At 42.7% G+C, this 26,133-nt stretch overlaps 1 protein-coding gene across 2 annotated transcripts in view; it reads right to left on the reverse strand.

Moving 5' to 3' along the window:
- Positions 1–26,133, reverse strand: part of pkd1a (polycystic kidney disease 1a) — a 272,402-nt gene that overhangs the window by 21,969 nt on the left and 224,300 nt on the right. For both annotated transcript variants that reach the window (XM_059979055.1, XM_059979056.1), the window contains exons 37-44: positions 24,227–24,429; positions 23,078–23,272; positions 11,445–11,596; positions 9,707–9,825; positions 5,538–5,691; positions 4,030–4,155; positions 1,663–1,837; positions 6–293 (exon numbers count right to left, since the gene is read on the reverse strand). In XM_059979055.1, coding sequence (XP_059835038.1) covers positions 6–293; positions 1,663–1,837; positions 4,030–4,155; positions 5,538–5,691; positions 9,707–9,825; positions 11,445–11,596; positions 23,078–23,272; positions 24,227–24,429 — 1,412 coding nt within the window. The remainder of the gene's footprint in view (positions 1–5; positions 294–1,662; positions 1,838–4,029; positions 4,156–5,537; positions 5,692–9,706; positions 9,826–11,444; positions 11,597–23,077; positions 23,273–24,226; positions 24,430–26,133) is intronic.

The raw sequence follows: 26,133 nt of genomic DNA on the forward strand, positions 1-26,133 counted from the left end.
CATACCTTAACCGTCAGCAGGAAAAGGAGGACAGCAGCCAGGTTGGTGAACACCTGACTCAACTGCGCCATCTGGTAAAAGTTGGTGAAGCAGTCTCGGTTGGCAAGGTAATGGGCCCACTGCTTGTCGCCAATTTTGGCGCGCTTCAGATGCACAGCCACACAGCAGACACTGAGGACGATGACTGACCACTGCAGGTAGTTCCAGAACTGGAGGAAGTATGCCTTGCCCTCGTGACACATCAGGAGCACTTCACTGATTGTGAAGTAGACGACAAACAGCAAGAGAAAGACCTGTAAGCAAGCAAATAGTCAATCCTTTCCTTTGTCTGGTTATGTTAACAGAGGATCACTAATCCTCATCTACAGCTACAACAGGTGTGGCGAACATTCTGCAGACCTTAGCATGGTCTTCTAAAAAAACCTCTCTTATGTGTCATGGTTATTTTGAGCAGAGATTATAATTGATTAATAAATTAGTAACAACAGTCATGGACTTTAAGGAAAAGGATGAGACCTGTTGTTTATTTACATGGATTCATTGTTTTACCATGAATAAAACTATAAGAGATTGACATAAATGAAGCACTTTAGAAAACCTGTTCAAAAACTTAATACTAATCTTTCAAAAAGACAATTTTAAAGTAATATAACTTCCACATAGCATTGTTATTGTAAATATTTACCATGTAAATACTGATGTGTACACCAGGTCCACAAGGATTTGAAAACGTATCATTGAACCTTGCGTGTTCTTGTTACCGTCTAGCTGGTGACAAGTCAATGTGAGACATTTCGTGTGGAAACCTCTTATTACTCTTGGGTTGTAATATATCACTTACTGCTTCATTTAGCAGCAAAGATAATCATTATGTATCTTTTTTATTATGGGTGGGTTTAAGTAATTGAGGGCTGGCACTGCATGCTGTGTGCCAGCTAAAGTTTTGTGTGTGCCATAGGCTCACCACCCCTGATTAATTTTAAGTCTACAACCATCTGGCTATTCAATATTGGGGCACGTTTTGGGGTATATTCAAAATCAAAAGTCAAAATAAAATTACTTAAGACCTTGACATTCATTTTCTTGCAAGCATTTACAGGAATATAAAGAAAAATAATAGAATTTACAAAAAATCTATACACAAACAAGGACTAACAAGCAACCAGTGTGGAAAAGAAGACAAATTGTGGAAATAAAGAAGTAATACTGAGAGCACATGTTGTAAAATTGAACCCTGATTGATGACCACTGTTATTGTAAAATTTATGCTAACTACAATGCTCTCTGCCAGTGGCATTGACAGGTGGCCTGAAGGCAAGTATGGCCGCCTGTGTTTAAACAGATGTATTATAGGAACATGGAGGGCTATGTAGGAGGGAAGGATTAGATTGATTGTGGGTTAAAGAGTCAGCACAACATCCTGGGCCAAAAGGCCTTTTCTGCGCTGTATACATAAATAAGTAGATGTCCACACTACAGTAACAGGAAAACACTATTGTATATTATTGTATTGCTGTGATAATATAATTATCTGAATAAACTTTTGTAAAAAAAAAAGCATTCTATCGACAGTTCAAGCCTCACCATTAATGTTGATTGACCAGGTAGGCAGCAGGGGTAGTGGGAGAAGATCAGATGTCTGCTGGTGTGGTGAGAACTTACCATCATGACAAGCAGAAAGTCCATGCCCTCACTCAGGCGCAGCAGAGAGAACGGTTTGATGTCAATGGCGGTGAATGCTCCCCCCGACACGGGGAACTCTACGAACACACTGACCACGCTGAACAAGTCCACATTGGGGCAATACTGGGTAAACTCAACAAAGACCACTCGGGTCCTGTCAACATGAAAGGACAAGACCTCGTTTTAAAGTTTGCACAATGTATTGCTTTGCAATTTTATCAGCAAGCAACCTACTGGTCCCATTACATAGAATATATAACAGTACAGTTTAGCAAAGGCCCTTCAGCCCGCAAGATTGTGCTGACCCTTTAAACTAGTCTAAGATCAATCTAACACTTCCTTCCTGGATAACCCATCATTTTTCTTTCATCTAAGAGTCTCCTAAATGTCCCTAATGTATCTGCCTATACCACCATCCCTGGCAGTACATTTCATGCACATCAATCTTTGTGTTAAAAATATCACCCTGACATCCACCCTGCCATACTTCCCTCCAATCACCTTAAAATTATCATATTAGCCACTTCTATCCTGTGACAAAGGGTCTGTATGTCCACCCTATCAATGCCTCTTATCATCTTGTACATCTATATCAAGTCAACTCTCCTCCTCCTTTGCTGCTAAGAGAAAAAGGTTCACTCAACCTTTCCTCAAAAGCCATCCTCTCTAATGTAGGCAATATTCTACCTTCTCTACAGCTTCTAGCATCTGTGCTGTACTGTCGAGTGTTCTATGTTCTCTAAATCTCAGATATGCCTTTAGAAAGCACTACTTTGAACTAGTATTGTACACAGAGCAAAACAGATAGGAATATAAATGTAATTATTAGAAAAATACTCTATCTTTGCCTCTCATAACTTTATAAACTTTTATCGGGTCTCCCCTCAGCCTCTGAGACTCCAGAGAAAACTACGCAAGGTTGTCCTACTTATTTTGTACAAAGACCTCAAATCCAGGCAGGATCCTGGTAAACTTCTCCTGCAAAGCCTCTATTTGCTTTCTGTAATGGAGTGACCAGAATTGTACACCAGAGTTTTCCTTAAACAAGAGAAAATCTGCAGATGCTGGAAATCTGAGCAACACACACAAAGTACTGGAGGAACCCAGAAGGGCAGGCAGCATCAATGGATGCATTGATGCAATGGATACAGTTGGCGTTTTGGGCTGAAACCCTTGGGCAGGACAAAGTTTTTCTTCCTCAGCATAACTAGCTGCTGAGCTTTTGTGATGATGTCTCCATTGCTAATTGCTAGGGTCTCTACAAAACCAATGTATGATGGCAACAAGAGTTGAGAAAGAGTAAGGTCTTGCCTCGGAGATGTGTCGGTGCTGAGGGCAAAATCCAAATCTCTGGGACTGCAGTCAGTAGGATGAGTTAAACTGTAATAGTGGGCCAAAATTTAAAAGGGTGATGAATACCGAGTTGAACGTATTGTATTTTAATGCACATGGTAAATGGAATAAGGTAGATGACTTTGTAACACAATTAGAGAATGGTATTATGATGTTATGAGAATTGCTGAATCGTGGCTGAAAGAAAATCATAATTAGTTGCTTAACACCCAAGAACAGGCAGAGGCTCTTTTGGTAAAAAAAAATGAAATCAAATTCTTCGAATGAGGTGACATAGGATTAGAAGATGTAGGATGCTCGTGGGTAGAGATAAGAAACCACAAAGGAGAAAGACCCTGATGGGAGTTATGTACAGATACCCAAACAATAGCCATGATGTGGGATACAAATTTCGATGAGAGATAGAAAAGGCATGTAGAAAGGACAATTATGCTACAGACATAGAGGATTTTAATATGCATGTAGATTGGGAAAATCAGGTTGGTGCTGGATCCCAAGACAGGGAATTTGGAAAATGCCTACGAGGTAGTGTTTTTGAGCCCACTAGGGGAATGGGATTTCTGGATTAGGTGTTATATAGTGACCCAGATTTGATTAGGGAGCTTAAGGTAAAGGAGCCCTTAGGAGGCAGCGATCATAATTTAATATAATTCACACTGTCGTTTGAGAAGGAGAGGATAAAGTTAGATGAGGAGGTATTTCTTTAGCCAGAGGGTGGTGAATCTATGGAATTCATTGCCACAGAAGGCTGTACAGGCCAAGTCTTTGCTATATTTAAGGCAAAGATTAATCAATCCTTGATTAATAAAAACATCAAAGGTTATGGGGAGAAGGCAGGAGATTGAGGTCGAGAGGGATAATATCTCCAGCGTGATGGAATGGTGGGACAGAATTGATGGGCTAAATGACATAATTTTGCTCATATGTCTTATGCTTCTGAAAATCCAACTGTTCCAAGAATGGAATGTTCATATATTTTTTGATAACACTCACCTTCTGTCCAGCCAGTTGTTCTCCTGTAACCACCACAGAGTGGAGTTGCTCTGGTCCATTGTCCTGCCCAGTTTCTGCACATATCCTCCACTGTCCGTCACTGTTGTCTGGCCCCAGTACCACACCCTGGCGGAAATTGAGTCAGATGTGATAACTCACTTTGCAGAAACATAGAATAAAACAGCATGGTACACAACATTGTGCCAACATATAAACCTACTCCACAATCAATCTAACCCTCCCCTCCCACATTGTCCTTAACATTCCATTTTTCTATCATCCATGTGCCTATCCAAAAGTCTCTTAAATGTCCCTAATCCATCTGCCTCTAACACCAGCCCTGATAGTGTTTCCAGGCACCCATCACACTCTCTGTAAGTACCCAATGTCTAAATATTCCTCCAGGTGCTCTGGATTCCTCCCACATTCCAAAAACGTAAGGTTAGGGTTAGGTCCAGCACAATCCATGGACTGTGTTGGGTATTGCTGCAAACAACGCATTTCACTGTATGCTTCGATATTTTGATGTACCTATGACAAGTAATGCTGATATTTATCTTTATTGGGCTTTCAGGAAATCGAGGGATGTGTAGCTGGTGCAGGAGAGTGGTGCAGATTTAAAACAATCTTATTGAATACTGGAGAAGGCACAAGGAGCTGAATAGCCTACTCTCTTGTAACCATGAGAGTCACAGAACATAGAAACAGGTCCTTTGGCCCATCAGTCTCCCAATTATAATCACCTTTCACAATTCTGTCTCAGATTCTGCCACTCACCCAACACACTGAGGCTGATTTACTGACAATAATTGACCTACCAACCCGGACGTGGGAGGAAATTTGAGCTCCCGGAGGAAGCCCGCACAGTAACAGGGAGATCTCCGCAACAGAGATCAGGATTGAACTCGGAACTCTGGAGCTGCCAGGCAGCTGTACACGTGGAGTCATTGAGGACCACAGTTCAAAACAGGCCCTTCGGCCCATCTAGTCCATGCCAACCTGTTATTTTGCCCAGTCCCATCGACCTGCACCTGAAGCATAGACCTCCATACCCCTTACATACATGTACTCAGCCAGATTTCTCTTAAATGCTAAAGTCAAACCTACTGGCAGCTCATTCCACACTCTCACCACCCTGAGTGAAAGGGTTCCCCCTCAGGTTCCCCTTAAATATTTCACCTTTTACACTTAACCCATGACTGTTAGTTCTAGTCTCACCCAACCTCAGTGGAAAAAGCCTGCTTGCCTTTACTCTCTCTATAGCCCTCATAATTTTGTATACCTCTTTCAAATCTCCCCTCATTTTCCTAAGATCCAGGTCCTAACCTATTTAACCTTCCTCTATAACTCAGGTCCTCAAGTCAGTGGGAACTCTTTCAGAATCAAAGACTGCTCTCTCCCAGAGAGCAGAAGGTTTGGGAACGGATGAGTTTAGCCATTGGGGTTACCAGTCCAGTAAGACAGACACACCATGCCGCTCCAACCAATGTTTCAGAATGCGTCCTTACTCTGCTAGATCAGGCGATGAGTACAGCCAGGAGTTGCTCTGATTCGTGACTGGGCTCTTCCATCCAACCTCGTAGTCACCGGTATCTTCAACCAAGGGGTAGTGTAAGCATTGTCTGGTCACTGGAGATGGGGGAGCTTGCTGAAGGCATTGAACTGGGCGGGAGACAGCAAAGCAAACATAGCTAGCCTGACGTTTCATTACCGGTGGAAACATTTGAGTCAGATACAAACTCAGCCTAATATTCCAGCTAAATTTCACCCGAACTAGAAAAGACAAATTTCAATGAATGATTTGGTAATGGTCCATCATACAGTCTATAAGCCTTTGAAGAATTTACGATGGGATATCAATATTTCAAGTAGGCAGTTACATTCAAACTAACAAAACAGAATTTATAAATAGAAGTAAGAATTACTACCATCGAGAAGGAGATACAGGAGCCTGAAAACACACAGTAAACAGTTTAAGAACAGCTGTTCTGAATGCACAATGAACCCCAGTAAACTAGCTCACTAGCTTTGCTCTTTTTTGCATTACTTACTTAATTCTGTTTTCTTTATATATTCTTCCTATTGTAATTTATAGTTTTTATGTACTTCACTGTACTGCTGGTACAAAACAACAAACTTCACAAAGCATGCCAGTGGTATTAAACCTGATTCTGATTCTAAAGTAAGGTTCTGTAGTTTAATCTCAACTTGAACAAACGCAGTAATTTTCAGTTTCCGACGTATCCAACAGACTGAAAAACTGCGTAAGCAGCAGTCCCTGATGGTGATGGATGGGGGTAAACATCTTGTCAGCATCCTCAGAACGAATAAATTCAACTCTCAATCTTCTAAATGAAAATGAATGGAGGCCTGCATTACCCATAGATCATTCCTCACTCTATTTTTATACCGAGTTAACCTTCTATAAGCAGCCTCCTATAGAATTGTCTCCTTCAAATAAGGAGACTGAAACCGTAGACATTTCTCTGTACGGTTGAAGCAAGACTTCCCTACTTCAGTCTCCATTGTCCTGTAAAGTCAATTTTCCGTTTGCTTTCCTCGGTAGTACCTTAGAGTCAGGGCCAAACAGAACGGGAGCAGGCCCTTTGACCCGACCAGTCCGTGCCGGCTATGTTGGCGAATGAGACAGTCCCCTCTGCCTGTATTTGAATTGTAGCCCTCTAAGCTTCTCCTACCCATGTAATTATCTGGATCAGTACATGAATAGGAGAAACTGCACTTGTCTAGGGTTTTACAATGTTGTTAATGTGCCTACCTCAACTGCCATTTAGACCAGAAGACCATAAAGTATAGGAGCGGTATTAGGCCATTTAGGCCATCGAGTTTGTTATGCCAATTCATCACAACTGATCCATTCTACCTCTCAGCTCCGATCTCCCACCTCTCCCTGAATCCTTTCATGCCTTGATCAAACAAGAATCTATCAAATTCTGCCTTAAATATACGTAAAGACTTGGTTTCCACTGCCCATCTGAGTTCCACAGATTCACCACTCTCCGGCTAAAGAAATTCCTCCTCATCTCCATTCTAAAAGGATGTCCCTCTATTCTGAGGCTATGTCCTTTGGTCTTTGATGCCCCCACCAAACCACAGGGAACCTCTTCTCTAAGTTTACTCTATTGCGGCCTTTCAACATTTGATAGGTGAAAATGAGATCCCACCCCCCTCATTTCTGGCAGTTCATCCCAAACTCACACCCTACTCCCTTGAAGAAGTTGTGCCTGATGGCCATTTTAATCTCTCACCTCTGATCTTAAACCAGTGCCCTCTTGTTTTTTAGCAACCCCTCCATGGGGGAAAAATGTCTCGCGCTATCTATGCTTCTCATGATCTTATGTACCTCTATTAGGTCACCCCCACAATCTCCTACATTCTAGGTCTAGAGAATTAAGTCCTAGTCAATGCAATATCTCCTTATAACTCAGGTCCCAAATCCAGACAACATCCTGGTAAATCTTTCCTGTACGCTTCCTTGTTTAATATCGTCTTTCCTGCAACATGGAGACCTAAACTGTATACATTACTCCAAATGTGGCCTCATCAACCTCTTATATTACTACAACATAACTTCATAACTCCTACACGCTCATTCCTTATTGGACCTGACTGTTTAATTCTGGAGTTCAACTGTTCAATTGTTATTTTCTTTGCAGTTTAACAATTAATTATCTGCTTGTATTTTATATAATTACTTATATACCAGTAACTGCTTACTATGATTCCTATAGTATGCATATAACTGTTTAATATAAAGTATAACTCTGAAAGCTTCTTTGTTCTGCATTAAGTGTATAAGTGTTTTCTCATTGGTTAACTTAGTACTGCAGTATTGACAAAATGCTTTCTAACTGGTGAATTATTATCTATGGATTTGAATAGAATTTTTCTTATCTCTCTGGGTATAAAATAGTTGTTTTGTTTCAGTCGCCATATTCTTTTTCCTGAGTTTTCCCTGTCACTGTCCAGTCTTCTTCTCTTCTATCAACTCTTCCTAAAACGATTATATTGCAATGTTTTGTGTCTCGATCCTGAATTTTGAAGGAACTGTGAATTTAAAAATTAGAATCCATCATCTGAAAGGCCTAGATAGAGCGGATGTGGAGAGATTGTTTGTCATTGTTGGGGAGTCAAGGATGAGAGGGCGTAGCCTCAAAATAGAGGGATACCTATTTAGAACAGAGAGGAGGAGGAGGAATCCTTTTTGGTCAGAGGATGGTGAATCTGGAATTCATTGCCACAGGTGGCTATGGAGGCTAAGTTGTTGTGTATATTTAAAGCAGAGGTTGACACGTTCTTGATTAATCAGGGCATCAAAGGTTACAGGGAGCAGACAGGAGAATGGGGTTAAGAGGGTTAGTAAATTGGCCACAATTAAATGGTAGAGCATGTTCGATGGACTAAATGGCCAATTCTACTTCTATGTCTTATGATCTACTGTTTTGTGCTTCATGTACATGATATCCGTCTCTAAGAAAAAAGTTATCTTTCATCTTTCTCTATTTAAACTGATTCTGATTTTTCATTCCCCTGACTAAAGTGGAAAACCTTACATAGTTCCATGTTATACGGCATCTGCCAAACATTTACTCTCGTCCCATCTAACTTACCTATCTCTCTTTGTGAACCACTCCTATTATTCTCACAGTTCACCTTTCATCAGTATCTTTGGCTACAACAAACTCAATCCTTTTATCTAAGTCATTAATGTTGTCTGTAAATAGTTGAGATCCCAGATCAGTGGCACTCCACTAGCTGCAACTTAACAACTGAAAATGAGCCACTTATCCTGACTCTGTTTTCACTTAGTAAGCCAATCATCTGTTCATGCCCATCATGTGTGCATGAATCTTTTATTAAATCAAATTTGGAAATCCAAATAGACCACAGCCAACAATCTTCTTTAAGCACACTGCTTGTTAAATTCTTATAGAACTCTGGTGAAAAAATATTTTCCTGGCATATATCTACAAGAAAGATATCAATAAGATTGAAAGAGTGCAGAGAAAATATACAAGGATGTTGTCAGGATTTGAGGACCTTCTCCATTATGTGACATTTCTACCCTGGGAGAAGGATTCTGACTCTCTACCATACGACATTGGAATAGAATTAGGCCATTTGGCCCATCAAGTCTGCTTTGCCATTCCATCATATCTGAATTACTATCCCTCTCAACTTCATTCTCATGCCTTCTCCCCATAACCTTTGATGCCCTGACCAATCAAGAACCTATCAAGTTCCATTTTAAATATAGCCAATGACCATGCCTCCACAGCCATCTGTGACAATGAATTGCCTGATTTCACCACCCTCCACCGAAAGAAATTCCTCCACATCTCTGTTCTAAATGGACCTCCCCTTCTTCTAAGGCTGTGCCTTTAGTCCCAGCCTCCCCCACTATGGAAAACATCCTCTCCGTGTAGGCCTTTCAAATGGTTTCAATGAGATCCCCCCTCATTCTTCTAAATGCCAGCGGGTACAAGCCGAGAACCATCAAACGCTCCTCGTGCATTAATCATTTCATCCCCGGAATCATTCTTGTGAGCCTCCTCTGGACATCCGACTCTATTTATTGCTGTCACTTTTCCATGTCTGTAATTTGCACTGAAACACCTCAAGCCCATGCAGGGCTCAATACCATTGTAAGATCTTTTACCGTGGTTTACTTTTGAACGAACTTGGCGCAGTCGTGCACAACCCAACAAAGTCCTGCTTCGGTTGTTGTAGAGATATGGCAGCAGAGCCTCTGCCATCCACTTAAATAGTTCCCCTGACCTGAAAGAGACAGAGAATCAGGTGGGCTCCAATGAAGCTCGTGGTTCAATACCTTAAACGGGGGCAATATTAGGAACAGACTTAGAGTTGTCCTCTGATACCATAAGGGTCAACATATGGTGCATTGGCTTTCATTAGTTGGCGACTGAGATCAAGATTCACAATGGTGCAGTCCTGCACCTAGTGGCCACTTTATTAGCTACCTCCTGCTGCCTAACAAGTGGCCACTGAGTGCATATTAGTGATCTTTTGCTGCGTAGCCCATCCATTTCAAGATTTGACACGGTGTGTGTTCAGCGATACTCTTCTGCACTCCACTATTGTGACATGTGATTATTTGAGTTACTGTCAGCTTGAACCAGTTTTGCCATTCTCCTCTGACCTCTCTCATTAACAAGACATTTTCACCCAGAGAACTACAGCTCACTTGTTTCTCCTGCCATTCTCTGTAAACTCTAGAGACTGGTGTGGATGAAAATCACAGATCAGCAGTTTCTGAGATATTCAAATTTAGGACCAGTGGTCATCCCACGGTCAAAGTCACTTAGATCACATTTCTTCCCCATTCTGATATTTGGTCTAAACAACAACTGAACCTCTTGACCATGTCTGCATGCTTTTATGCATTGAGTTGCTGCCACACAATTAGATTAGATATTTGTATTAACGAGGAGGTGTGCCTAATAAAGTGGCCACTGAATGTATACACCACACTTGGAATATTGTGTTCAGCTCTTCCTGCCTCATTATAGGAAGGATGTGGAAGTTTTAGAAAGGGTGTAGAGGAGATTTACCAGGATACTGCCTGGATTAGAGAGCAAGCCTTAAGAGCAAAGGTTGAGCAAGCTGGGACATTTCTCATTGGAGTGAAGGAGGATGAGAGGTGACTTGACAGAGGTGTATAAGATGATAAGAGGCATTGATATAGTGGACAGCCGGAGTCTTTTTCCCTGGGCAGAAATGGCTAATACAAGAGAGCATGATTTTAAGGTGATTGGAGGAAAGTATGGCGGGGGATGTCAGAGGTGGGTTTTATTATACAGAGTGGTAGTCGTGTGGAATCAGGGGTGGTGGTAGAGGCAGCGATATAGAGACATTTAAGAAACTCTTAGATAGGCACATGGGTGAAAAGGGAAAGAGGGGGCTATGTGTGAGAAATTGTTAAGTTGATCTTGGAATAGGTGAAAAGGTCAGCATAACATGATGGGCTGAAGATCCGTATTATGTTCTGTGTTCTATCTTGCACGAGTTGCTCAGTGATTCTGTAAAATCTCGTGCCCATGGAGAGTAGGCTGGCTACCATGATGTGCTGAGATGTGTCCACATCTTTCTGCAGTTTCTTGCGGCAACTGCAGTTTGCTCATGTGTAGGGTAGTGGTACAGTCCAGGAGGACAATAAGACCATAAGACATGGGAGCAAAATTAGGCCATTTGGCCCATCGAGTCTGCTCCATCATGGCTGGTGTTCACTGGAATGTGGGCAGATTAAGATGGCATTGGTGTGTAGTGGATTATGGGTGATGATGGTCAGTGGATCGGTCCTTGGGATTCTGAAGCAGGTCTTGACTTAAACACTGACTCAGCATGCATGGTAAAGATGTAGTTGATAAGTGACCCACCTTTTGATTTTCTGCAACTCCACCCCTCTTCTTACTCCGACAAGACCCTGTCGAATCGAAGTGTGCAGGAGGCGACTCTGGGCATCTCTGAACGAGTCTCCGTAATTAATCAGCAAGACGACCAGCAGAAACAGCATATAAATGAGGAAGTTCTGGAAGAGAGGTTACAACGAGCTCAGTCAGTTACTTTAAACATCAGCACAACCAAAGCAGTTAGAGTCAGGTTTATTATCACTCTCACGTGTCGTGAAATTTGTTCACTTAGCAGCAGCAGTTCAATGTAATACATAATATACAAGAGAAAGTAATAAAAAATAAATAGGTCACAGTATATGTATATTGAATAGATTAAAGGTTGTGCAAGAACAGAAATAATATATATTAAAAACGAGAGCCCAGCACACCAAAAGGACACACAAAATGCTGGTGGAACACAGCAGGCTAGGCAGTGTCTATAGGGAGAAGCACTGTCAACATTTCGGGCCCAGACCCTTTGTCTGGACTAACTGAAAGGAAAGATACTAAGAGATTTGAAAGTAGGAGGGGGAGGGGGAAACGCAAAATGATAGGAGACGACCGGAGGGGGTGGAACGAGCTGAGAGCTGGAAAGGTGGTTGGCAAAAGTGATACAGAGCTGGAGAAGGGAAAGGATCATAGGACAGCAGGCCTTGGGAGAAAGAAAGGGGGAGGGGAGCACCAGAGGGGGATGGAGAACAGGCAGAGTGATGGGCAGGGAAAGGGAAAAAAACAAACAACTAAATATGTCAGGGATGGGGTAAGAAGGTGAGGAGGGGCATTAACGGACATTAGAGAAATCAATGTTCATGCCATCAGGTTGGAGGCCACCCAGCCGGTATTATAAGGTTGCTCTAACAAACCTGCCCGCAAGAATATTGGTCCCCCTTTGATTCAGGTGCAACCCGTCACCTTTGAACAGGTCATACCTCCCCCAGAAGAGATCCCAGTTATTCAAGAACCTGAATCCAAAATCCAAAAAGGATTTTGTTTGGGTTCAATTCAAAAGCTCCTGTCTAGGAAGTAATCATTTTAAGTTAAGTGTCTTGTGAAGCTGAATAATAATATAATAATATTGACCTGTGCCTCACTGGCACATTGCACAGCAACACTTGGCGTTTCTTTAACGATTGTCTGTTCTTACGAGGCTGAGTTGCTAGCTTGATGCTCAACCCAGCACGGATGCAAAGTGCGCAAGGAGACGGACGACTTGAGCCTGGGACCACTCTCCAAAGTTTGGTGTGGATGCCAACATGAAGTTAAAGTGAAAGATTAATGTATGAGGAGTGTTTGATGGCTCTAGGCCTGTATTCACTGCAGTTTAGAAGAAGAGGGAGTGGGGGTCTCATTGAAACCTACCGAATATTGCTAGAGTGAATGTGGAGATGATATTTCCTTTAGTACGGGAATCTGGGATTAAGGGCACCGCTTCAGAATAGAAGGGTGTCCATTTAGACTGGGGAGCAGCTAGAAGTCTTGGTACATATTGGTAGCAATGACGTAGGAAGGAAAAGCAATGAGGTCCTGAAAAGAGAATTTAGAGAGCTAGGTAGGAAGCTCTGAAGCAGGACCTCCTGGATAGTAATTTCTAGATTGCTATCTGTGCCATGCGCCAGTGGGAGTAGAAACAGGATTTAGCAGATAAATGTGTGTCTGAGAAGCTTGTGCGGGGGCAGGATTCAGGTTCTTGGATAACTGGGATCTCTTCTGGGGGAGGTGTGACCTGTTCAAAAGTGACGGGTTGCACCTGAACCAAAGGGGGATGAATATTCTCGCGGGTAGGTTTGTTAGAGCTGTTGGGGAGGGTTTAAACTAACTTGGCGGGGGGGGGGGGGAACCGGAGTGAAGGGACTCAGGAAAGGACAGATGGTAAAATGTAAAGATAGCGTGCAGTCAGATTATCAGGAAGGGGGGGCAGGTGATGGGATATAGTTGCAGCCAACGGGCTGAATTTCAAGTCAATAGGGATGCAGAGTCAGAAAGGACTGCAAATACAGTTGTATCTAAATGAGCGAAGTATAAGAAATAAAATGGATGATCTTGTTGAAATATTACAGATTGCCAGGTATGATGTTGTGGACATCACTGAATCGTGGCTGAAGGATGGTTGTAGTTGGGAGCTCAACGTCCAAGGTTACGTATTATATCAGAGGGATAGGAAGGTAGGCAGAGGGGGTGGTGTGGCTCTGCTGGTAAAGAATGGCATCAAATCAGTAGAAAGATGTGAAACAGGATTGGATGATGTTGAATTCTTGTGGGTTGAGTTAAGAATCTGCAAGGGTAAAAGGATGTTTGTGGCAGTTATATACAGGCCTCCCAAGAGTGGCTAGAAGGTGGACCACAGGTTACAGCAGGAAATAGAAAAGGCGAGTCAAAAGGGCAATGTTATGGTAGTCATGGGAGATTTTAACATACAGGTCGATTTGCAAAAATCAGTTTGGTAATGGATTTCAAGAGTGAGTTTGTTGAATGCCTAAGAGATAGCTTTGTAGAGCAGTTTGTCGTTGAGCCTACTAGGGAATCAGCTACACTGGATTGGGTGTAGTGTAGTGAACCAGAGATGATTAAGGAGCTTAAGGTAAAAGAACCCTTAGGAACCAGTGATCACAATATGATTGTGTTCAATGAAATTTGATAGGGAGAAAACAAAGTCTGTTGTAGCAGTATTCCAGTGGAGTAAGGGAAATTACAGTGGTTTGAGAGAAGAGTTGGCCAAAGTAAATTGGAAGGAGCTGCTGGCAGGGATGTCAGCAGAGCAGCAATGGTGTGTGTTTCTGGGAAAAATGAGGAGATCGATATATTCTAAAAATGAAGAAATACTCAAATGCTAAAATAGTACAACCATGGCTAACAAGGGAAATCAAAGCTATTGTAAAAGCAAAAGAAAGGGCAGACAACTAAGCAAAAGTTAGTGGGAAGGTAGAGGATTGGGAGGTTTTCAAAAACCTACAGAGAGCAACTAAAAAAATCATTAGAAGGGGAAAGTTGAAATGTGAAAGCAAGCTAGCAAATAATATCAAAGTGGATGGTAAAAGTTTTTCAAGTATATTAAAAATAAAAGAGAAATGAGAGTGGATATAGGAAATATATCCACTAGAAAATGAGGCAGGAGAAATAATAACGGGTGACAAGGAGATGGCTGATGAACTAAATGAGTATTTTGTGTCAGTCTTCACTGTGGAAGGCACTAGCAGTATGCCTGATGTTGTAATGTGTGAAGGAAGAGAAGTGGGTGCAGTCACTGTTACATGAGAGAAGGGGCTCTAAAAATTGGAAGACCTAGAGGCACTTAAGTTACCCAGACCAGAAGAACTGCACCCTAGGATTCTGAAAGAGGTAGCATTAGAGACTGAGGTGGCATGAGAAATTATCTTTCAGAAATAATTGGACCCTGGTATTGTTCCAGAAGACTGGAAATTGCAAATGTCACTTCACTCTTTAAGAAAGGAGGAAGGCAGCAGCGAGGAAATTATACATCAGTTAGCCTGACCTCAGTGGCTGGGAAGATGTTAGTGTCAATTGGTAAGGATGGAGTACTTGGTGACACACAACAAGATAGTACAAAGTCAGCATGGTTTCCCTCAGGGAAAATCCTGCCTGATGAACCTGATTCGAGGAGAATACAAGTAGGACAGATAAAGGAAATGCAGTGGATGTTGTATATTTGGACTTTCGTAAGGCCTTTGACAAGATGCCACATAAGGCTGCTTACCAAATTAAGAGCCCATGGTATTACAGGAAAGTTACTAACATGGTTAGAGCATTGGTTGATTGGTAGGAGGCAGCAAGTTGGAATAAAAGAAACCTTTCCTGGTTGGCTGCCAGTAACTAGTGGTGATCCGCAGGGGTCAGTGTTGCGACCACTTCTTTTTATGCTGTATGTAAATGACCTAGATGATGGAATAGATGGCTTTGTTGCCAAGTTTGGGCATGATACAAATATTGCGGAGGGGCAGGTAGTGTTGAAGAAACATATAAGATGCAAAAGGACTTAGACAGATTAAGAGAATGGACAAGAAAGTGGCAAATTAAATACAATGTTGGAAAATGCATGGTCATGCACTTTGGTAGTAGAAATAAGTGTGCAAAATATTTTCGAACTGGGGAGAAATTCCAGGAATCTGAGATGCAGAGGGATGTGGGAGTCTTTGTGCAGAACACCCTGAAGGTTAACTTGCAGATCGAGTCGGTGATGAGGAAGGCAAATGCCATGTTAACATTCATTTCAAGAGGTCTAGAATACAAGAGCAAGGATGTGATGCTGAGGCTTTATAAGGCACTGGTGAGACCTCACTTTGAGCATTGTGAACAGTTTTGGGCCCCTCATCTTAGAAAAGCTGTGCTTGCATTAGAGAGAATCCAGAGGAGGTTCACAAGGATGATTCCAGGAATGAAAGGGTTATCATATGAGGTACGTTTGATGGCTCTGAGTCTGTACTTGTTGGAATTCAGAAGGATGAGGGGGGATCTCATTGAAACCTTTTGAATGTTGCAAGGCCTAGACAGAGTAGATGTGGAAAGGATGTTTCCCATGGTGGGAGAGTCTAGAACAAGAGGGCACAGCCTCAGGATAGAGGGGCGCCCTTTCAAAACAGAGATGTGGAGAAATTTCTTTAGTCAAACACTGGTGACTTCGTGGAATTTGTTGCCACATGCAGCTGTGGAGACCAGATCGTTGGGTAGAGATTGATAGGTTCTTGAATGGACATCGCATCAAAGGTTATGGAGAGGAGGTCAGGAACTGGGGATGAGGAGATAGAAAAAAAGGATCAGCCATGATTGAATGGCAGAGCGGACTCAATGGGCCAGATGGCCTAATTCTGCTCCTGTGTCTTATGGTCTGACGGTCTTAGATAAAAGATGAGTAGGAAGTTCTTCAGCCAGAGGGCCAATAAATCTGTAGGAATTCATTGCCACAGACAGGTGTGGAGGCCAAGTCATTAAGTGTATTTAAAGTGGATATTGATAGGATCTTGATTACTAAGGGAGTCAAAGGATACAGGAATAAGGTAGGAGATTGGGCTAACAGGGAATATAATTTAGCCATGGTTGAATGGCAGAATAGACTCGATGGGCTGAATTGCCTATTTCTGCTCCCTTCTCTTATGGTTTTTGGTCTACATTGGAAATGGATTTGGAATCGGTTGATTATTGTCACAGTGAAAAGCTTTCCTTGCATACTGTTCATACAGGTCAGATCATTGCACCGTGCACTGAGGCAGCACAAGGTAAAACAGTAACATAATACAGAATGAAGTGTAACAGCTGCAGAGAAATCACAGTGCAGGTGGACAATAAGGTGCAAGGTCATAAAGATATAGATTGTGAGGTCAGGAATCCAATTTATTATACTAGGAAACTACTTAATAATCATAATAAGATCCTGAATAAATTACAGAGAGTAGCGCGAAAACCAAAATGCATGCAGTGAGCAGACGTTCTGTTGTTAAAAATGCCTTGTTAATGAAAGAGATCAGAGGAGAATAGCCAGATTGGTTCAAACGGACGGTAACTCAAATAACCACACATTAATATAGTGGTGTGCAGGAGATCATCTCTGAACACTCAATATGTTGAACCTTGAAGAGGTTGGGCTACAGCAGCAGAATACCACCAAAGTACTTAGACAATAAATTTATTTTGACTTTGACAGCCAGAGCTGGAGGAGCATGGAGATCTAAAATAATTGACGAAGGCTTATGGACCCAAGTACCAGTTACTATTCCTATAAATAGATCTACAATTTAAAATATATAGAAAAAAATATTGAAATAACGAGCGTTCACCTTTCACTCTAATTAAATTCTGAACTTTTGTAGGCAGACCTTCTGACAGAGTAAAACGGTGCAGATGCTAGCCCTTTTGGCCCAACCCATGCCCACCCAGACAGTCCCAATTTCCTATGTTTGGCTCAAATCCCTCCAGGCCCCTCCTCTCCATGTACCTATCCAAGTGCCTCTTAAATGATACCATTGTACCTGCCTCAACCACTTCCTCTGGCAACTTGTTCTAGGCACTCAGCACCATCAGCATGAAAAAGTTCCCTCTCAGGTCCCTTATGGGAGAGTTGAAATTTGGATCAGGTACTGTATATACAATGTTATGGATTCAGGATCAACTTTATTCGTATATACATTTACATGTGTTAGGAATTTGCTGTGCGTGTTGGCCGACATGCCACAAAGTCAACATTCAACAATTATAAGAATAAAGAATTCTATAAAAAAATAAACTTAGAAGTTAAAGTATGGATATGGAATAAAATGTGCATAATTACCAGCACGTATTGACAATGTAAACAGATTATAAAAAGTGGTTTAAAATGTTTAGAGTGCAGTGACTGAGGTGGTAAACACACGAGTTTCTACAGATGCTGGAAATCCAGTGTAACACACAGACAAAATGCTGAAGGAAATCAGCAGGTCAGTCAGCAACTATTAAAAGGAATTAACAGTCAACATTTTGGGTCGAGACGAGATGAAGGGTCACAGCTCGAAACATTGACAGTTTATTCCTTTCCATAGTTGCTGCCTGACTTGCTGAGTTCCTCCAGCACTTTGACTAAGATAATAGACAGAGAGGGATGTGGGAAAACTAACTACCTCCCCCACCCATTACCTCAATCTTTTGTATTGCACGTTTTTCTTAGCTTAAATAAAATAAATATTTTCATCTTATTATTAAAAGTAACAGTGTTTAGAATTTGGGGTCAGATCCAGCTGAAAAATTACCCCAGCATAAATACAATCTATCTCACACTGGGGAGCTTCTGATTACGTGTTTTATTTATTGGTTGACTGAGATACAGCACGGAATAGGCAGTTTCGGCCCTTCGAGCCGCACTGACTAGCAACCCCCGATTTAACGGTAATCTAAACACGGGACAATTTACAGTGACTAATTAACCTACCAGCCGGTAAAGCTTTAGACAGTGGGAGGAAGCCAGAGCCCCCGGAAGAAATCGACGCGGTCACGGGGAGATCGTACAAACTCCTTACAGACAGCGGCAGGAACTGAACCAGTGTCGCTGGTGCTGTGCTAACCATTATGCTACCGTAGAAATGTTGTTAGAAGGTTGTGCCACCCAACTACGGTAAAAAGGAGTGGCATGGCGGCATTGTGGTGGTGAGCGTAACACTATTACAGTGCTGGTGATCACCGATCGGGGGTTCAACTCCCACCACATCCCGTAGGGAGTTTGTACATTCTCCCCACGACCAGGTGCTTCGGCTTCCTCCCACATCCAAAAGGCGTACTGCTTGCGTTGGGATTAGGGAGTCCTGGGCGTGCTGTGTTGATGCTAGAACTCTGGAGGCACTTGGAGGCTGCTCAACACAACCCTCGCTGATTTAATTTGACAGAAACACCACCTCTCACTGTATGTTTCAATGTTTCGACGTACATGTGACAAATAAAGCTTTGATCTTTAAGGACTGAATAAGCATAATGAACTGAAGCTGTGACCAGTAGTGCGCTTGGCCTGGCTACCTTGATGGTTCTGTTGATGGATCAGCTGCCGATTACTGCTGGCTTTGAAATTGGAAAAACTCACTAAAGCAAACTATGAATCACTGCAGAATCATCTACTCCTGCCAAGTTCTCTCCCCTATCCCCTACCCCCATTTCAGTATTTATTTTGGCTACTGTTGGAAAATTAAACAACTACATCTTAGACCAAGCAATATGCAAACCCTGGTCTGTGGCTTTGGAAAAATACATTCTTCCTTCAGTGATAGCTTAAGTGAAGCATATTTCATTTTACTAGCAATTATATAAGGCTTGAGCTGATTCAGAGATTGCATTTTTGTTAAAAATACCCTAATTGCTAGAAATTTTGAAACAAAAATAACAGAACATACTGAAAAAGACGCCAGGCAGTTAGCTGAAAGAGTGAAATACAGAGGCAGTTTATCAGAATTCATATTTAATTTCTCCTCTGGGTACTAGAACATCTTTATTACTTGCAGTTTAATCAACTTGTCATGTTTTGGTAAATACAAAAAGTCTGCAGTTCAAACAAGGAGATGCAGGAGGGTGGGGGGTAAGTTCAATTTCCATGCATCCCAGTTCGGTTCTCAGGTCCATAAGATCAGTAGGTCATAAAACATAGGAACAGAACTAGGCCATCTGGCCACTCGAGTCTGCTCCACCATTCAATCATGGCTGATTTTTTATTCTATCTCCTCCTCAACCCCAGTACCCAGCCTTCACCCTGTAACCTTTGATGCCATGTCCAATCAACAGCCTATCAATCTCTGCCTTAAATGCACCCAAAGACCTGGCCTCTGGAACTGCCTGTGGCAACAAACTCCACAAATTAACCACGCTTTGGCTAAAGAAATTTCTCTGCATCTCTGTTTTGAAAGGGCGCCCCCCCCCAACCTGAGGCTGCTTTTCGGCATTGTGGTTGCATGAAGTTATAACCAAATAGGTAGATGAAGAGAAGAAAACATGTGACGGGGGGCCCAGAATGAGGAATTGAAAATGAGGGAAGGGAAAGTGGGTAAATACTTGGAAGCTGGAGAAACTGATGCTCGTGCCATCAGGTTTGAGGCCACCCAGATGGAATATAATGTGTTGCTCCTCAAACCCGAGACTGTCCTCATTGTGACAATAATTACATATGGATGGATCATGGCTTGGTTGGCAACTGCTCTGCCCATAACCACAAGAAACCACGGCAAGTTGAGGACACAGCGCAGAAAATCACTAAAACCAGCCTCCCTTATGTGGACTCCGCCATACTTCTCATTGGCTCGTTAAAGCAGCCAACATAATTAAAGATCCTACCCATTACAGACACTCCTTCTTCATCCCCTCCACTCCCATCAGGTAGAAGATACTAAAGCCTGAAAGCTTGTACCACCAGGTTCCAGGACAGCGTCTATCCCACTGATATAACGCCACTGAACAAGTTCAAGTTCAGGTTTAATTGCCAGTCAACCCTACATGGATATAGCCAAATGAAACCATGTTCCTCTGAAACACGTTACCAACGGCACATGGCACACTGCAAATAGCACATAGTACAAATCGAAAAAATACAATCACAAAGAACAAAAAAAAGCCCACGTCCCTGAGTGGCATGACTGTAGAATTGGTGGTAATTTTTCTACCAACAAGTGAACACTGGAGGGCAGCACCAACAGGAGGGACCAGCACCCAACCCAAGTACATGTAACTCCCTGAGTCGCCTCAGGCTAGCTCAGCTCGTTCTTGTCTAGGGGGAGCAGCCTTCGGCCCCGCCAAACTGGGTAATCAGCTGGTGTGGATGCTGTGTGATGTCCCCGCCTCGCCCAAAAACAGACAGTACACCATATGCGATTAAATGAGTACAATTTATAAAGGTTACTATAACTAAGTGATTAATAACGATACAGTATATATGAAGAGAAAATTAAAGAAAAGGCGCCAAACTTATCAAAGTCCAAACCACTTCGTGCACAACCGTTGGAGCTCAATTACTGAAGTCTTCTGGCCACCATTCGATCCCCTCCGAACTCCTCGACTCGCAGCTCAGGACCCTCCGAGTGGTCAACCAAGCACATCTAGCTTCATCCCCCCCCCCTCGGAGAATCTCCCGGCCTCGGACCCCCCTTTGGGGTCCGATCCTCGCCCAGCTTACAGCATTGCGTCCTCTCTCTCGACCCCCTCGCGCCGATCTGCCCAAAAGCCCGTCAACAAAAGCTTACAGACTCAGAAGAAAGAACATTAATCCCCATTTGGTTTACAAAGGAATACCATTCTCGTTATCAGTAAATTAGCATTCCTGCAAGTTAACAAAAGGAAACCCTTTCCCAACAGTAACAAAGAAAAAAAAAGAAACCCCCTTTACATACAGATTCTAGCGCACCCTGCAGGGGTTCTACGGCACTGCAATGGCACCTCCTCTTTAGGTCAGCTGCACGAGCAAACCTGTGGTCTTGGCCTAGTCCTTGTCACAACCAAAACAATGTAGCTCCCCCCTGCCGCCACTGTCAGTCTCACCAGTGAACCAGTCTTGTAGTATTCTACATTACCAATGCTCAACAGGGTCCTGTGATCACAATAAAAATGTCCACGAGAATTATTTGCACTTTGCACCATCCAACGATATATGGCAAGTACAGACAACCATACACAACAATGTGCAATAAACCCAGCTCCATCACCATTAAACGACTTGCTGACGGGATTTGTCCTGCACTACTTGATGTTCTTTGTATCCAACAGTGAATTGTGATCGTAAAAAAAACCATACAAGATGAATAAGTACACCTTTGATTGGAGTGGCCGCTGCATCTGAGCGCGCTGCCATCTTACCAGAACTATAGTTGTTATCAGACTACTATAATAAGATATACTCTTGACCTCATAATCTACCTTTATATGGCCTTATGCCTTACTAGTCTACCTGTACTGCACCATCTCTTTACACTGCATTCCTTTGCATGACCATTTTGATGAAATTAGCGATATGGATGGAATGCAAAAATAACATTTTTCACTATATCCCAGCAAGTGACAAAAATAAATCAGTTTAGTACAAAGACAGTGTTTAACCCATTCTTGTTATGCTCCATGCAAAGCCTCCCACCTCTCTGCAAACAGAATGATAGATAAAAGATTCAAAGGGGCTAAACTGCGGTAGAACTTATTTCTACAGTGGCCACTTTATTAGTTACCACCTGGACCATAGCTCTCTGTACCCATCTACCTTTCCAAATTTCTCTTTCACTTTGGATTCAAACCTGCTTCCTCCACTTCTGCTGGCAGCTTGTTCCACACTCGCACCCTCTGAGTGAAGAAATTCCCCCTCAGCCTCCTCTCAAATATTTCACCATTCACCCTTAACCTATGACCTCTAGTTCTAATCTCACCTAACCAGAGTGGAACAAGGCCTGCTTGCATTTACCCTGTAATTTGTCTAACTCTATTGTCCCCCCACAATCTTCTGTGCTCTAGTCTCCCATTCCCAACCCATACATCCAAAGGGAGAAGTGTGCTGGATGCATTGCATTTCCTGCATACATTTATATGAATAAAGTACAGTATTGTGCAAAAGGCACATATATATGGCTAGGGTGCCCAAGTTTCTTTGCACAGTACTGTAGTAATTTTACATATTGCACTGTACCGCTGCTGCCAAAAAGCAAATTTTCATGACATATGTGAGTGATGATAAACCTGATTCTGATATGGGTCTCTGTTGTGGACTGAGATTGGGAAAGGGGCAGGGAGAGGGGAAGTCATGGTTGGGAAAAGGGAAAGGGAGAGGGGAAGGAACAGGAAGCACTAGAAAGACAATGTTTGAAATCAAATTACCTTGCTGGGTGTCTTAAGGGCCAGGTATGTCTAAACATGCACCTCTCTCCTGCAAATTGCGCTCCTTCTCTGCCACCTGCCCCACGGCACTTCAGCCTCACCATTCCCAACATCCTTTGCTCTTGCCAGATTTACAAACTCGCACTCTGCTCCCCGTTGACAAATGGAGTACTGTGCTAGGCACCATGCTAAGAACATTTGCATAGTTCTGTATATTTTTAAAATGAGTATGGACGATCTCTCTTGATCTCTTAATTGATCGCCAGCAGAGACCCTGTATTAGTTGGAGTTTCCCGATTAAGGACAGACCATACCTTCAGCATCCTGTGAAGGATCTGGACCTTCTTGGCCTCCTCTCTAGCCTGCAGAAGGCCGTACCCTTGGGGGGGCCAGACCTTCCTGATTCTCTCCGAGACCTGTTCCACGCGTGGCCTCTCCACAAGGTTGTCGTTTTCGTCCGGGTGGACACGCCTGGCGACCAGTGTGAAATAAAGTGCTTCAAGCAGAACCTGTAATGCAAACAGAACATTAGAGCCATTTACTGTGGATCACTGCTATTATGCCCAGAAAGTCATCCTCAGTTGGGGCTGCTGAACCCTCTGATTGTCACCAGCACTTGTTATATTCTGCCTCTGAATTTACATTCAATGGCCACTTTATTACCTCCCTCCTGTACTGAGTATGCATTCCTGGTCTTCTGATGTTGGAGCCCATCCACTTCAAGTTTCAATGTATTGTACATTCAGAGATGCTCTTCTGCACACCACTGTTTTAATGCATGGTTATTTCAGTTACTGCCCCCTTCCTGTCAGGTTGAGCCAGTCTGGACATTCACCTTTGACCTCTCTCAAGGCATTTTGGCCCACAGAATTATTGGTCACTAGGTGTGCTTTGTTCTTCCCATCACTCTCTGTAAACTCTACAGACTGACATGCATGAAATTCCCAGGAGTTCAGCAGCTTCTGAGATACTCAAACCACCCCATCTGGCACCAACACTCACTCTGTGGGCAAAATCACCTTGTTAACGAGAGAGGTCAGGGGAGAATGGCCAGGCTGGTTCAAACTGTCAGAAAGGTGACAGTAACATAAATCACCACACATTACAACTGTGGTGTGCAGAAGAGCATCTCTGAATGCTCAATACATCGAATCTTAAAGTGGGCGGGCTACAGCAGTAGAAGACCACAGACAGTCAGAAATACATTCAGTGGCCACTTTATTAGGTACAGAAGGTACCCAATAAAGGGGACACTGAATGTGGAGTGAAACAGTAAAAGAGAGCACTCCGTCTTTCAGCTTCATTCTGCCCCTTGTAATTGGTTACACCCTCTTACTTATACCCAACCCCCTCATTCTCTCACTTTTAAAAGTCACAGGGTCTATCGCAAGGACCAAGCTTTTTACAAGCACGTTGCTTTTTATGATCTCAATAAGCTTAGACTCAAACTTCGACAAACCTACCTTCAAAGGTTCCAGGAGGAAGAACGAGGAGAGGACGCTGAAGATTCCTGAGATGAGCCACATGAGAGCGACCTGGGGGGTGAAGGAAACCCCGATCCAAAGTGACACGGTGAAGGAGATGGTGAAGAGGAAGAAGCAGAGGGCGTGGGCCATGTAACTGCACCAGAATGGGAACAGACACTGCTGTGGAGGGTCACTGAATGCTGTTGAGACACAAGAATACCAAGCAATGTCAGACAAACCCCAGCCTAGGTTACAAAGGCAGGAGCACACTGACAATTCACTCGTACTGAGAAGCTGGGGTAATTGACCCAGTGGCTTCAAATTCCATAAAAGCTGTTGGGAAATCTGTTTAAATAGTTAAGTACCAATAATCTGGTTACTGAAGAGTTTTGTGTCAGTAATGGTATGTATGAATTTTCCAAACTGTCATTTAAAAACCAATCTGATTCAGACAAGGAAATCTGCTGTGAGCGTAGCCTAGCCCATTTAGGTGCCAAGGTAGTGTAGCGGTTAGCACGCCGCTATTACAGCTTAGGGTGTCAGAGTTGGAGATCAACTCCAGCGCCATTTGTAAGGAGTTTGTACACTCTCCCTGGGACTGTACGAGTTTCCTCCGGGTGCTCTGGTTTCCTCCCACAGTCCAAAATGCATCAGTAAGTAGATTAATTAGTCACTGAACAACATGTCCAACCTTGAGTGGATGGGCTACAGCAGCGAAGACCATACCGTTTTCCCACCTGGACTTAATAACGTGGCTGCTGAGTGCATGCTTGTGTTGTAAACTACAAATATCTACCTGTAATTCTCATGTATACAGTTAACACTCATTCAATACCAGAGCCATCATTTTGTTATTGAATATCAATTTTCATTCACAATCTCAAATCACATGATACCTACAGTATACTTGTATAATTGATTCCTATTGAGATGTTAGATATAGTCAAATATATACTACATTTGTATCAAGTGGATCCTTTCTTGGGTAAATCTATGTACATCAACCTTATTTGAACTCCCAGAAGACAACAATATAGATTTGCACATTAACAGACAGCAGCTGGACAAATGGAACTGGTTAATTTCCGGACTGGGTATGTTTACAGTTTTCGTTAGCGCGGCACTATTACAACTCGGGTATTGGAGTTCAGACTTCGATTCTGGCATCCTCTGTAAGGAGTTTGTACTTTCCTTCCCATGAACCGCGTGGGTTTCCTCCGGGTGCTTCGGTTTCCTCCCGCAGTGTGAAGGTGTGCCAGATAGTAGTTCAATTGGTGATTGTAGATTGTCCTGTGATTAAGCTAGGGTTAATAGGTGGTACGGTTCTTGGGGCCGGAAGGGTCTGTACCGCGTTGTATAGATAGAACAGCGCAGCACAGGATCAGGTATTTGCCCAACCAGCTAAAAAGCAAATCCAAAACACCCAAGCACTAATCCTACCTAAACAATACCCATATCCCTCCATCTTCCTTTCATCCATGTACCTGTCCAAATGCCTCTTAAAAGCCTCTAATGTATTTACCTCTACCACCATACCAGGCAGTGGAGTCCAGACATCCACCACTCTCTGAGTAAAAACCTTACCCCTCGTATCTCCTTTGAACCTGCCCCCCCCCCCTCATCTTCAATGCATATCCTCTGGTATTAAAACATCTCTATGTAAAAAAATAAATAAATAAACATCAATGATTCACTTATAAGGATCAACTGTATTTGCCAGACATATTTACAGCTATTAGAATTTGCTGTGTGTGCTGGTACAACATGCACTGTTCTTGAGTTATAAAGAATGATATTAAAATAAAATTAGAAGTTAAAGTACAGATATGGAATAAAATGTGAATAAATACACAATACCAGCATGTATTTACAATGTATGCAGCATTATAAAAGTGGTTTAAAGT

This window comes from Hypanus sabinus, chromosome 9, assembly GCF_030144855.1.
Source record: "Hypanus sabinus isolate sHypSab1 chromosome 9, sHypSab1.hap1, whole genome shotgun sequence".
In the NCBI taxonomy this organism is placed as follows: Eukaryota; Metazoa; Chordata; class Chondrichthyes; order Myliobatiformes; family Dasyatidae; genus Hypanus; species Hypanus sabinus.